Below are 12,403 nucleotides of genomic sequence, written 5' to 3'. Positions count from 1 at the left end.
GTAATCTAAGTGAGTCACTTAACTTAATAATCCATCTCTTTAAACAAGTGAGACAGACCAGGTGGCCTTCTTTCCGCTTCTGGACCCAATCGCCTCACGCTAAGCTCCCGCTCTCACCGCTTGCGGTCAAAATAGGCCCCTCTCTCTATATTACCCTCGAGTTGCCCGCAATTTTATCTTTGTCAAGTTCCTTATTGAGACTCAATTGACCAAAGCCTTCAAAATGACTGAAGCTGCCAGTATCTACCCCCCGTTGGAGAGCCGTCCCATGAAGGACACGGTCGTTCTGTTCGATGTTGACGAGACTCTGACCCCCGCAAGACGGGTAGGTAGCAATGAAACTCACTGCGGTTCAATTATACTAATATATTTCTGGTACAGCATGCCTCCCACGAGATGCTCGAGTTACTCTCTCGATTGCGCCACAAGTGCGCTATTGGATTCGTTCGTCTCCTCCCAACCAACACTTCCACCCCGTTTCTAACATGATTCAGGTTGGCGGCTCGAACCTTGTCAAGCAGCAAGAGCAACTTGGCTCACCAACCATCGATGTTACCACCATGTTCGATTTCTGCTTCTCCGAAAATGGTCTGACTGCATTCCGCCTCGGCAAGCCACTCGCCAGCAACAACTTCATTCAGTGGCTCGGGGAGGACAAATACCAAGCACTGGTGGATTTCGTTCTTAAGTTCATTGCCAACACCAAGTTACCCCGCAAGCGTGGTACTTTCATTGAGTTCCGTAATGGAATGGTCAACATTAGCCCCGTTGGGCGTAACGCAAGCGTTGAAGAACGTGATGAGTTTGAAGCGTACGTGGAGATCTTCTGTCCACTATGTCCAGGTGGTTTTGGATACGAAAATTGGATGGTTTACTGACTTGCGTTACAGTTTCGACAAGATCCACAACATCAGAAAGACACTGGTGGAGCTCTTGAAGAAGGAATTCCCCGACTATGGTCTCACGTAAGTCTTTGTCTAGCGAGATTTGCTTTGATATGGCGCTGATCAATATATTAAAACAGCTACTCGATCGGTGGTCAAATTTCTTTCGATGTCTTCCCCACCGGCTGGGACAAGACCTACTGCCTACAGCACATTGAAGCTGAAAAGGAAATCTCGGGTATCGATTATAAGACCATCCACTTCTTCGGCGACAAGACTTTCGTCGGAGGAAATGATTACGAGATCTACGAAGACCCTCGCACCATTGGACACTCCGTTGATGGTCCTCAAGACACCATCAACCAGCTGAAGAAGCTGTTTGACCTATAGATACGAGGTTGGACAAGTAGCCGAAAGGGCATGGATTTGTGATAGCGTTTACATGTGAAGTCTAATTTAGATATTTTCTGAAAAAGCCTTAGTTAATGATCGATCAAAATAGTCCTCTAATTGCATCAAATCTCCCAGATTATACATAGAAATGTCCATTTCACAAGGTATGCTTTTCCCCCGCCTTTTTCTATCTACCTAAAAATCTGGAAGAATATCTGAGAAGCCCTTTGAGAAGTCTACTCTAGTGCTAAAGAGTCATGGAGACATCCCGAGGCCGCATAAGTGGTCGTCTACTCTTGTGAGGAATATAACGACATACTCCGGACAAGATAATCAATGCGGGTAATGCGGGCACTGGGGCCGGGAAACTCCAGGGCTGGAAGCGTCGATCTTTCCGATGCCCTTAGTCATCCCGATCATTTCAGGCCCCGGAATAAGGACTTCCAAGCTTTCCGTTTCTGCGTCACTCTTGATCGATCTGAAGCGCACTTGAAATAAACAACCGCTTGCCTAGTGTCCTTGACATGGCGCCTCAAAAGCATGTCGCGGATGTCCCGCGCAATATTTTTCCCCGCCTGAGTTGGAACAGCTCCTCTTCACGTCCATCCGTTACCATCACCCACCATTCCGCACTTGCAACAAATCAAAGACGACCACTTTCTCACGGCCGGAGTCTTTCGAAACAACAATCTAATTCCCTCAACGCACATCAGTCTTCCCGGCTCATCTCCACATTGACCAGGAATTCTATCTCCGGATATCTCGTTTCCCGAGGGACCTCTATAACTACGCCGGCGACGTCCACAACCCAGCGCGGCAATCCGATCCGACACAATGGTGTCTATGTGGCTACCTTCCATCCCGCTCGCCGCGCCTTTCATGCGACACCAATTCGGCCACGCGAACATCACTTTGATACCCTGAAATTCGTGAAGCGTTTACAGGCGGAGGGCTTCAGTGAGGAGCAGTCCGTAGCTATGATGCGGGTATTGAACGATATTATTCAAGAGTCGATTCAGAATTTGACCAGGACAATGGTCCTCCGAGAAGGTATGTAAATGCGTCTGTCGCACATGATAACTTCATAATGCTTGTCGGAGATCTAACGGGAAACTCTTGGCTAGACTCGGAGAGATCAACTTATGAACAAAAAGTGGATTTTGCGAAATTGCGCTCCGAGTTACTTAACACAGACTCGACTGAGGCACAGTTGACCCGTTCGTCACACGAGAAGATCGCTGCAGACCTCGCCAAACTCAACTCACGACTCCGGGATGAGATTGGACGAACACAAGCCTCGGTCCGGTTGGATCTGAACCTTGAAAAGGGTCGGATTCGTGAGGAGGCAAATAGCCAAGAAATGCGTATCAAGGAGACTGAAACGCGAATTGAGCAGGAGGTTGCAGGATTAAGGGAACGAGTGGAGGCTGTCAAGTTCTCGACTCTGCAGTGGCTTATGTATGATCCCCGAATTACCTCGAAGCGCGAGCTTATACTGACTTTCTTTTCTCTCCAGGGGTGTCTGCACAGGTACCGCCGCACTTATTCTTGGTGCCTGGCGCTTGTTTATGTAATTGGGACAAAAGTCTGCATTGGATATGGAGTGATTGTTTTTGGCTTTGCTTTACATGAGGCATTTGATGTCTTACAACTTCTCTTTTTGTATACTACTCTCTCTACTCGTCTAGCCATTCTATGTTGTCATATATGTAGGTTTAGACAATACCAAGCATTTGGTGAATTTCAATGAAAACCATTAGATAATTCAAAATTCAGCCCGGGTATATGTAACTACGGAGTAGCGGACGACACTAGCCTGAGGTTACATGGGGGAGATGAGTACGGACATTTGGCAGTCTCGCAGGTTCCTTCTCTATTCGTGAACATTTCCCCCTCTTCATGCACCTCTATCTTCAGGGATAAATCTGCCTATCCAAGCCATCTTCAACGTTACATACATACCCTTTGACCAGGGGTAGAACCTAACGTTCTAATTGGTTCACCGCAGAACTAACATGCTAGTGCCTGTAACGCACTTGTCGCAACGGCTGATGGATCCTCAATCTCCAATGGAGTATTGTTTCATCCGCCTAGCTGCATGCTTGTTATCTATTCTTCTACTCTGGCTTGGGGTTACATCTTACAATGTTTATAAAGCCCATTGCAGGTCTTGGAACCGATCTTCGGTGTCGATACTCAGTCAAGAGCCCCTGAAGCCTCAGAAGACTGGCAAAGCCGCGAACACTGTGCCGTCTATCGATCGTTGTGGATTAAAGTCAAGTGTGAACGTCGGCCACGGCACACTGAGAAGAGTTCAACCAAGCGTCGGACTACTAACCATTATGGCTCTAATCGCCATATGTGGATTGCTGCTTTTAGGGCACCTCCCATCGGCCTTGTCGCTCCAGAGCGGATTGCAGTCTATTGCTGGTTTTCCATCCCAGGCGCCTAGCTCGACTGATTTGCAAGAATTTTTCCAGCTCTATCAGCCAATATCGCTTCATTCTACTGGAGATGGCACCTGCAATGTCGAGATGCTGCTCATGGATCATGTTTTTGGAGTTAGTTATGGAGCTCCATTTGTTGGTAAGAGCTCTCGAACGTTACGTCTACTCATGGTCTGATCTTGCGATTTATTCAGGCGACTATAACCCCCCAAACTGCGAGTTCGATACTGTGCGAATCAATCTCACTGTCACCTCTCGGGGAAAGCAGTATGACCGCCTAGCACTCATGTACCTTGGGGACAATGAAGTGTTCCGGACTTCAACGGCAGAGCCGACAGTCAATGGGATTGTCTGGACCTATATCAAAGAGATGTCGCACTACAATTCGCTATGGAAGAATCCCCAGAAGCTAATATTTGACTTGGGGAATATCATTAACGATGTTTACACCGGCTCGTTCAATGCCACGCTCACGGCGCACTTCTCTATCGGACAAAATGTCAAGACCGCGGATATGATTCTTCCAATCTCTGCCAAAAAGTCAGCATCAAACTCTTCCAGCGCTTTCCAACTTCCCACGGACAACACAACGGTCATGTACGAGATCCCTGCTGCGGCATCGCGTGCTGTTGTCTCAATATCCGCATGTGGACAATCAGAAGAAGAGTTCTGGTGGTCCAATGTCTTCTCCGAGGACACCCAAGATTTCGAAAGCACTGTCGGTGGGTTATATGGATACACTCCCTTTCGTGAAGTCCAACTCTATATCGATGGAATCCTTGCCGGGCTTGTCTGGCCATTTCCTATTATCTTCACCGGAGGCGTAGCTCCGGGATTCTGGCGTCCTGTCGTTGGAACTGATGCGTTTGATCTTCGACAGCCAGAGATTGATATTTCCCCATTTCTCCCCATGATCCAAGACGGGAAACAACATTCATTTGAGATTCGGGTGACTGGTCTTGATGTCTCCGCGGATGGAGGTGCCAAATTTTCCAACACTGTGGGCTCGTATTGGGTTGTGACAGGAAATATTTTCATATACATCGATAATGACAGCTCAGCCTCTAAAGCCACCATCACTCGTGACAACAAGGCACCCACAGTGGATTCTCCCTTGCCAGTGTTTTCTGTGACTCGGAACCTTGTTCACAATGAAACCGGGGGGAATGATTCCTTGTCGTACTCTGTGGTTGTCGAGCGAGTCTACAGTGCAACATCTTCTCTGTATTCGTGGTCTCAGAAACTATCCTTCGCCAATCACGGTCTCCTCAATCAGCAAGGATACAGTCAAGTCAACAGACAACTCACAAGTGGTAATAACACTATCACCGAGCTCGGGGATATACCTGTTTCCAACAGCGTTGCATATCAATATCCCTTGGTTGTCAATGCAACTTACGGTATCACCTCAAATGGGATGACTATTCACTCTTGGATGAAGAGAGGTCTCGATTTTGAGGCAACAGGAGGACTCGGCATTTCCACTTACACCTTGACCTCGGGCCCATCATACCTACACACAAGTCAGTCTGGAATGGCGAAGTATAAATCCATCACTGGTGGAAAGTCAAGTTCCTGGGGCGATACCGTCAATATGTTCGCCAGTCAGATGAATGGGCAATCATACCACCGATATGTTCACGCAGTCAATGGTACCGTTGTACATGACACTGACCCCAAATACAAGGCCTCGTCTTCCTCTTCACAAGATCACGAGGATACCGGTAGAGGCAGCGTGAAAGCTATAATTGGAAAGGGACCTGGGACTCTTGTAAATTAGGAAAGATGACATACACGAAGAGTTTTGGACGTCATGGTTGCAAGGTAGATGATATCTCGTTTGGGACACGGAGGTTTGATACCACGCGTCATGGTAGAGTAGTACTCATTGTGAGTTATTATATCATCGCAATGAATTCAATATTTGATTTCTGCACAATAGGACTAAGTTGGAGATGAGACAAGGTCCTAGATAGTCAGTTGGCTTTGTTTGGGGATTTCAGTCTCATTTGGCATTGAGCACAAAAGGAATCCAAACTGCACATCGTTGTTACCCCAACAAATTTGGATCCTTATTACGCTTCTTCACATATTTTGCTGGCCTTGGCTCATCTCCTCCGCACCAACGTTCCGTTCAGCGCGCCCTCGCAATGGAACTACCTTCTTACAGCATCGAGGGTATTGATCGCTTTTTCCACCGGCTAGGGGAGTAAGTTCTCCGGTTTGCACAAAGTATAAACAAAGGAACTGACAAGAGATAGATTGTACCCCACAGGCATGTTCTCCGACCTCACAATTAACACCTTGGACCAAGCCTTAAAGGTGCACAGAGTCGTCGTCTGTAGCCGATCTGAGGCTTTCTGTAGGCTTTTCTCTAATGTCCCCAATGCAAGTACCCCACAATCTCAAGCATTCTATGATTCACAGTCTGGCTGACTTTGATGGTTGCAGGAAAGCAAACAGGCCCATATGTTCGAGATCAAGGACGAACACCCACGAGTCGTAGAAGCCATGATACGCTCATTCTACGGACTTCATTACGATATCAACCAATCCGAACCTCGAATGTGCCCTTTGTTATTCAATGTCAAAGTATACTCTCTTGCCGACAAATTCGAGGTGGAATATCTCAAAATCCAGGCCAAATTAACCTTCGTCGCCCTCGCCCAAGAGAACTGGGACTCGGATGAATTCTTGACCGCTGCCTTTGAAGCATACAAGACAACACCGAAGTCTGATCGAGGTCTGAGAGATGTGGTCGTCGCGGTCTGTCAGAAGTACAGGAAGGGCCTGCGCGAGAAGAAGAGGTTCGAGAGATTGCTTGAAGAAACTCCCGGGCTTGCTACAGATGTTGTGCTGCTTTCGCATAGATGGCTGCCCCAGCCTGCATCTGCGAGGGTTCGTATCGTTCAGTCTTTCTCTTGTCTATCTTGTTTTGCAAAATGGCAGATTGAGGTTGGGTTGGCGGAGTATTTTACTGAGTGTCCTTTTTGTCAGGATGATAAGGTTGGAGCTTTTTAAGGTCAGACTTGCAGTGGATTAACTATTGCTTGGAGACAACATGATTCTCTTGTAATATTAGTGGGAGTATTGACCACAGGTCAGAGATATGCTGAGTACCTTCTTGTTGAGAATCGACGAGATTTGCGAGAACACGCCCACTGGATACTACATGAGCCTAGACAATACTGGGAATATCTATGTGTGTGTAAATAAAATTAGACGGAACTTTTGGGTCGTAATCAAGTTGTCAGTATTACACATCGCAGGAAGTATACACCCACGTAGAGGGATTATATATGTTTAGACATTTTCAAACACATTATCCGAGGACATATTCAACAGGATAGCTGATACCAACTTAGGGAATTGATATAAGGTACACTTGATGTATTGAATACAGATATTTGGATGCAGTATTGAGATCTGGGCTATTTTTGTCTTGATATACTAAGTTGAGTCGCCCGGCTTTGCATTTAGCCGACAATTAGCCCCTGCTCTTATCGCCCCGTGATTTCTTGCGATAAGACGATCCATGGATCTGTCGATCGCCCTATCTTTTTATCGCATTGTCTCTCCTTCTCAACTCTTCATTGTGGCGACTGCATAGGCCGCGATTTTCAGAATGGGTGTGGTCGTAGAAGATCTCGAACTTCCAGGTATGTCTCTTGTCTCTTGATTGTCTTGACGAAACTGAAGCGCTGATGTTCATTGTTCTTCTAGACGCGACTCTTGAGTCTCTATACCCCATCTTCCAGCAACATGACGACCATGCCACCAAGCGGCACAAGACTACTAAAGGGGACGGCAAGGCTACCAAACGGGGCGCAAGAAGTCTGACACAAGAAACTGGGATATCAATGACAGGAATACCTCTGGGCTACATTCCACTGGCACGGTTGACAATGCGCATAGTAGGTTGCAACTAGTCTCCCTCTTCAAAGCAAAATGACTGATTCCTCACTCTCCGCAGAGACCAACCAACACGAGCAACCGCAAATACAAGAGGTCGTACGAGCCAATTCTGTCCGACTCCCGGGTTCCCATACTCATAGATGTTCGAAGCGTTCATTTTATCGATGATGATTTGAACAACACGCCACAACCAGACTCGGCCAATGGCGACGCCAACCGTATGGAGCTGGAACTCTCTAATCTAGACGAAGAAGAATTGCTGATATATCCATGCGAGGACTTGCAGCTGTTTGATATTCTTGGGCAACTCCAGACCGTCAGCAAACTTACTCACGTGGACCAGTTCCTGAATAAACTGCCCACAGCATGCTATCAAGCACACCTATGCGCTTCATCAGATGGAGCAACCTTTGCCCTTGAGACAGTTGTTCTTTGGAGGGATTCTCTTGAGGCCCCAGATCTAAAGCGCTTTACGGAAGCAGAGCTGGAAGTCTTCACAAGATATGTGCTGCAAGAAACATGTGTCCGCCCATCAGGATTGACCGACTCCGAATATTGCAATAAAATGCTAGGAACTGCTAAAGAATGGTATCCTCGTGATTTCTACAAGAATGTTCACGTTCCCAACCCCGCAGAAAGTCCGACGAACCTCACATGCCCTGAATTAAATTGCGAGTTATACCCGTTCCAGAAAAGAGCTGTTCGCTGGCTTTTACAGAGAGAAGGAAGAGAAGTCAGGCCAAATGGCGAAATCGTCCCTATGGCGGAGCTTCCTAAAAGCAACCTCCCAGCGTCTTTCAATTCTACGAAAGATGCCGATGGACAGACTTATTACTTTAGTCATCTGTTTATGATTCTGACAACAGATCTTTCTGGGTGGCACGATGCCGCAGACAATCTGAAAGGTGGAATACTTGCAGAGGAAATGGGTCTGGGCAAGACAGTCGAAGTGATTGCTTTGATAAGTCTGAACAAACGAGAGCCGCAGTTCAAGGCTGATCCCGACGGAATTAAACCTACTGGCGCCACTTTAATCATCACACCACCAGCGATTCTCGAACAATGGAGACAAGAGTTGAAAGAGCATGCCCCCACTCTGCGTGTTCATCATTACAATGGCATTAAGCGTGGGAGAGAAACAACCGACGACATGATTGTTGACGAGCTTGCTGAGTTTGATGTTGTTCTAACTACGTACAATGTCATTGCTAAAGAAATTCACTATGCGGGAACTGCTCCACAGCGAGCTCTACGACACGAAAAGCGTTTTGTGCAGAGGAAGACCCCACTCGTTCGTCTGTCATGGTGGCGTGTATGCCTGGATGAGGCTCAGATGATTGAGAGTGGAGTCAGCAATGCTGCGAAAGTAGCTCGCTTGATCCCTCGAGAGAATGCTTGGGCTGTGACTGGTACCCCACTGCGCAGAAACATAGACGATCTGTTTGGCCTTCTTCTTTTTCTCCATTACGAGCCGTTCTGCTTTTCAGCCCCTTTGTGGAAAAGATTGTGTCAGTGTTTTGGGACAGTCCTGGCAAAAATTATACACACAATTGCTCTTCGGCACAGGAAAGGTCAATTATTGGTTGAGCTTCGCTTACCACCTCAAAAGCGTATTGTGATCACTACTCCCTTCACAGCTGTAGAAGAACAGCAATACGGTCAGCTCTTTGAGCAAATGTGTGAAGAATGCGGTTTGAGCACATTGGGAGCTCCCCTTCGAGGCGACTGGGACCCTAAAGATCCTGTAATTCTCGACAGGATGCGTAATTGGTTAGCGAGACTGCGCCAAACTTGTCTCCATCCCCAAGTCGGATATCGCCGAATCTTGGGTCCAGGGTCCGGTCCTTTGCGGAGTGTGGATCAGGTTCTGGACATCATGACCGAGACCAACGAGTCGGCCATACGTACGGAGGAACGATCACTCATTTTATCGCAACTTCGACGAGGCCAGCTTCTGGAAAATGCCAAACGCCGCCAAGAAGCCCTCGCTCTTTGGCAAAAAGCGTTGGATCATGCCACTCAGCTGGTTGAAGACAGCAGAGAGCAACTGCGCCTAGTGAAATTCAAAAGCGCTACTGGCAATAACGGGGCTAATCTAGGAGACACCAATCTGAATTGCGAGGATGATGAGGAGGACGAACAGGAGGAAGCAGACAAGAACAGCCGCCTCGGCCAATGTCGACAGAAGCTTCGAGCTGCACTTGAAGTCCAGCATATTGCAGTGTTCTTCACTGCGAACGCATATTACCAAATCAAGAGCGATCCAAATCTGACTCAGCTAGATTCGGATGAGTTCAAAACGCTTGAGAAACGGGAAGAAGATGCATATGAGGCTGCAAAAGTCATCCGCAAAGAGATGTTGACTGATATTTCTCGGAAAGTCGAGCGCTACATGAAAGAAATCAAAATTAAAGCAAAAGACAAAGCATTCGTGCACATCCCGAAAATGAAACCTCAGCTCTACAGCAAAGGAGTCGAGTCATATAATCTGCTTAGCAAATTCGAAGATTTTTGCGACGCTCTTAACAAGCATGCTGACCAATACAAGGAATGGCGAGATGCCATGGTTAAACTGGTCTCTCAGTCACTCATTGACCAGGAAGAAGAGGCAAAGCTAGAGGGCGATGAGTATGAGCGGTCAACAAAACACCAAGACGAGATGTATGTCTACATGGAGGCTTTGAGGTCAATGTACAGCGACCGATATGATGCTCTCACTGGTCAAAAGAATACTCTCATTTCCCACGAAGCCAAAGCCGGAATCATCCAAGCCCAAAAAGGTGAGGGGCCTTCTCCGGAATTATTTCTCAAGATCATGGAGACTCGCAGTCGGATTATGCCTGATCCGAGTCTTGGATCTCTCCGCAACATTGTCAGTGAGCTTCGCAAACTTGTGACGTCGCTGGAGTGGCAAGCCAGCTCGGGCAATTCGCGTGCTCGTGCTGAACACGAGATCGTCGAAATGGTCCTGAAAAATGCCGGTCAAATGATCGCTGAGCAACTGAAGGTTACGAACAAACTGAGCAGAGAAGTTGAAATGTTCCGCGACACCATGAATAATCGATTGGAGTATTACCGTCACCTGCAGCAGATTTCGGATACGGTGGCCCCATACGACGAGGAAAATGCAGGCAGGCCGCTAGATGAATCCGCTTTTTATTTGAGACTCGAGCAAGAGGAGGTTATAGAAGAAAAGATTGCTTCCCTCAAGTCCAAAGCAAGATACCTCATTCACCTACGAGATGATGGTGGCTCCGAAAGTAATCCCCGAGAGTGCATTATCTGCCAATCGACGTTCGAAGTCGGTGAGTATCGCTTATTCAGGATGTATGTTTACACGAGGATTGACATTTTATGCAGGCGTATTGACTGTGTGTGGTCACAAGTACTGCAAGGATTGCTTGCGAATGTGGTGGTCTACACACCAAAATTGTCCAATGTGCAAGAAGAAGTTGAAACGTAATGATTTTCACCAGATCACATACAAGCCACAGGCACTAGTTGCACAGGAGGAGAAGTCATCCGTCAAACTTGATCACGAAGGTCATTCTCAGAATGCGATTTACAGTGACATCAGCTCCGGTCATCTCAATGAGATCAAGAACATTGACTTAGAGGGTTCTTATGGGACAAAAATCGACACTTTGGCCCGGCACATCCTATGGCTGCGGGAACATGACCCTGGCGCAAAGTCAATCATTTTCTCTCAATACGGAAGCTTTTTGTCGGTATTACAGACCGCATTCAGCTCCTTTGGAATAGTCACTACTAGTATTGACTCCCCCAATGGCATTGAAAATTTCAAAACAGACCCGGCTGTAAGCGACCCAGACTCATACCTCATTGGAAGGAACACGCTGACAATTTATAATTTAGATTGAGTGCTTTTGTTTGCATGGTAAAGCGCAGTCTTCCGGGCTGAATTTGATCGTTGCAACCCATGTCTTCTTATGCGAGCCACTAATCAACACAGCAATCGAGCTCCAGATCATCGCCCGAGTGCATCGTATTGGTCAATATCGACCAACAACAGTATGGATGTACCTTGTCTCCGGCACGGTGGAAGAATCCATATATGAGATCTCAGTAACCCGACGCCTAGCTCACATCACGGAGAAAGAGAAGCAACAAAAAGCAGCACTATTAACATCTCCTGCGGATGAAGATGGTGTTACTGAAGCGGCCATTGAATCTGCTAACTCGATAGAACTACAAGATGCCACTCTCACCACTATGATGCAACGCGGTTCTCTGGGTGGGGAGATGGTGAAGGAGGACGACCTTTGGCAGTGTCTCTTTGGAAATCCGAAGAAGAAAGATGGCACCGATCTTTCTGCTGAGGCGGAAAGAGAAGTTGGTCGTTTCCTGAGAGGCGAAGCTGCTGAGCAGAGAATGGACAGTTGAGATACGAATACATACTGTGATTTAGAATGTTATATGTCTTGCTATGACGTAAAACGGATTCTCGCTTGCTTATTCTCCCCTTCCTTTACATGTACATTCATGAATCAATATTGTAGACTCCTGTTGACTTGGTTTGGGATCGCACCTGTCAGATGTAGATGCCCCGTGACTGCCAAGAAAATGACTAAGCACAGTATGACTAATCAGCAACCTGGACAGCCCCCCATACTGTTCACCTGAACGGCGATGACGTGAGTGCAGTTGCCTATATCGTCTATTCATTTATAAATCTGGTCGTCTTGGTGTTATTTTACTTGTCAAGTTGATGCTCTGTTAGAATCACCTGCAAAGCACTTTTAT

General features: G+C 47.0%; 4 protein-coding genes across 4 annotated transcripts; all 4 read left to right on the top strand.

Moving 5' to 3' along the window:
* Positions 1–223: 223 nt before the first annotated feature.
* On the top strand, positions 224–1,274 carry sec53 (phosphomannomutase SEC53; the record flags this gene model as incomplete). Its single annotated transcript, XM_056675848.1, has 5 exons — positions 224–325; positions 382–444; positions 495–811; positions 891–965; positions 1,025–1,274. The coding sequence occupies 5 exons, from the start codon at positions 224–226 to the stop codon at positions 1,272–1,274; spliced, it is 807 nt and encodes a 268-aa protein (XP_056530848.1).
* A 527-nt stretch (positions 1,275–1,801) lies between these two features.
* N7500_004702 (CCDC90 family protein) lies at positions 1,802–2,851 on the top strand (the record flags this gene model as incomplete). Its single annotated transcript, XM_056675847.1, has 3 exons — positions 1,802–2,327; positions 2,402–2,735; positions 2,794–2,851. 3 exons carry the CDS (start codon positions 1,802–1,804, stop codon positions 2,849–2,851), a joined length of 918 nt encoding a protein of 305 aa, XP_056530847.1.
* A 594-nt stretch (positions 2,852–3,445) lies between these two features.
* On the top strand, positions 3,446–5,504 carry N7500_004701 (uncharacterized protein; the record flags this gene model as incomplete). Its single annotated transcript, XM_056675846.1, has 2 exons — positions 3,446–3,863; positions 3,919–5,504. Coding segments are annotated over 2 exons (2,004 nt in total), but the record flags the coding sequence as incomplete, so codon positions are not given.
* A 689-nt stretch (positions 5,505–6,193) lies between these two features.
* On the top strand, positions 6,194–12,043 carry N7500_004700 (uncharacterized protein; the record flags this gene model as incomplete). The annotated part of the gene is made up of 5 exons (XM_056675845.1): positions 6,194–6,494; positions 7,448–7,638; positions 7,698–10,944; positions 11,000–11,457; positions 11,516–12,043. The coding sequence occupies 5 exons, from the start codon at positions 6,194–6,196 to the stop codon at positions 12,041–12,043; spliced, it is 4,725 nt and encodes a 1,574-aa protein (XP_056530845.1).
* Between the last annotated feature and the right edge of the window lie 360 nt (positions 12,044–12,403).

This window comes from Penicillium coprophilum, assembly GCF_028826855.1.
Source record: "Penicillium coprophilum strain IBT 35676 chromosome Unknown utg000004l_segment0_segment0, whole genome shotgun sequence".
NCBI classification, from domain to species: domain Eukaryota; kingdom Fungi; phylum Ascomycota; class Eurotiomycetes; order Eurotiales; family Aspergillaceae; genus Penicillium; species Penicillium coprophilum.
This window is presented reverse-complemented; position numbering and strand designations above follow the sequence as displayed.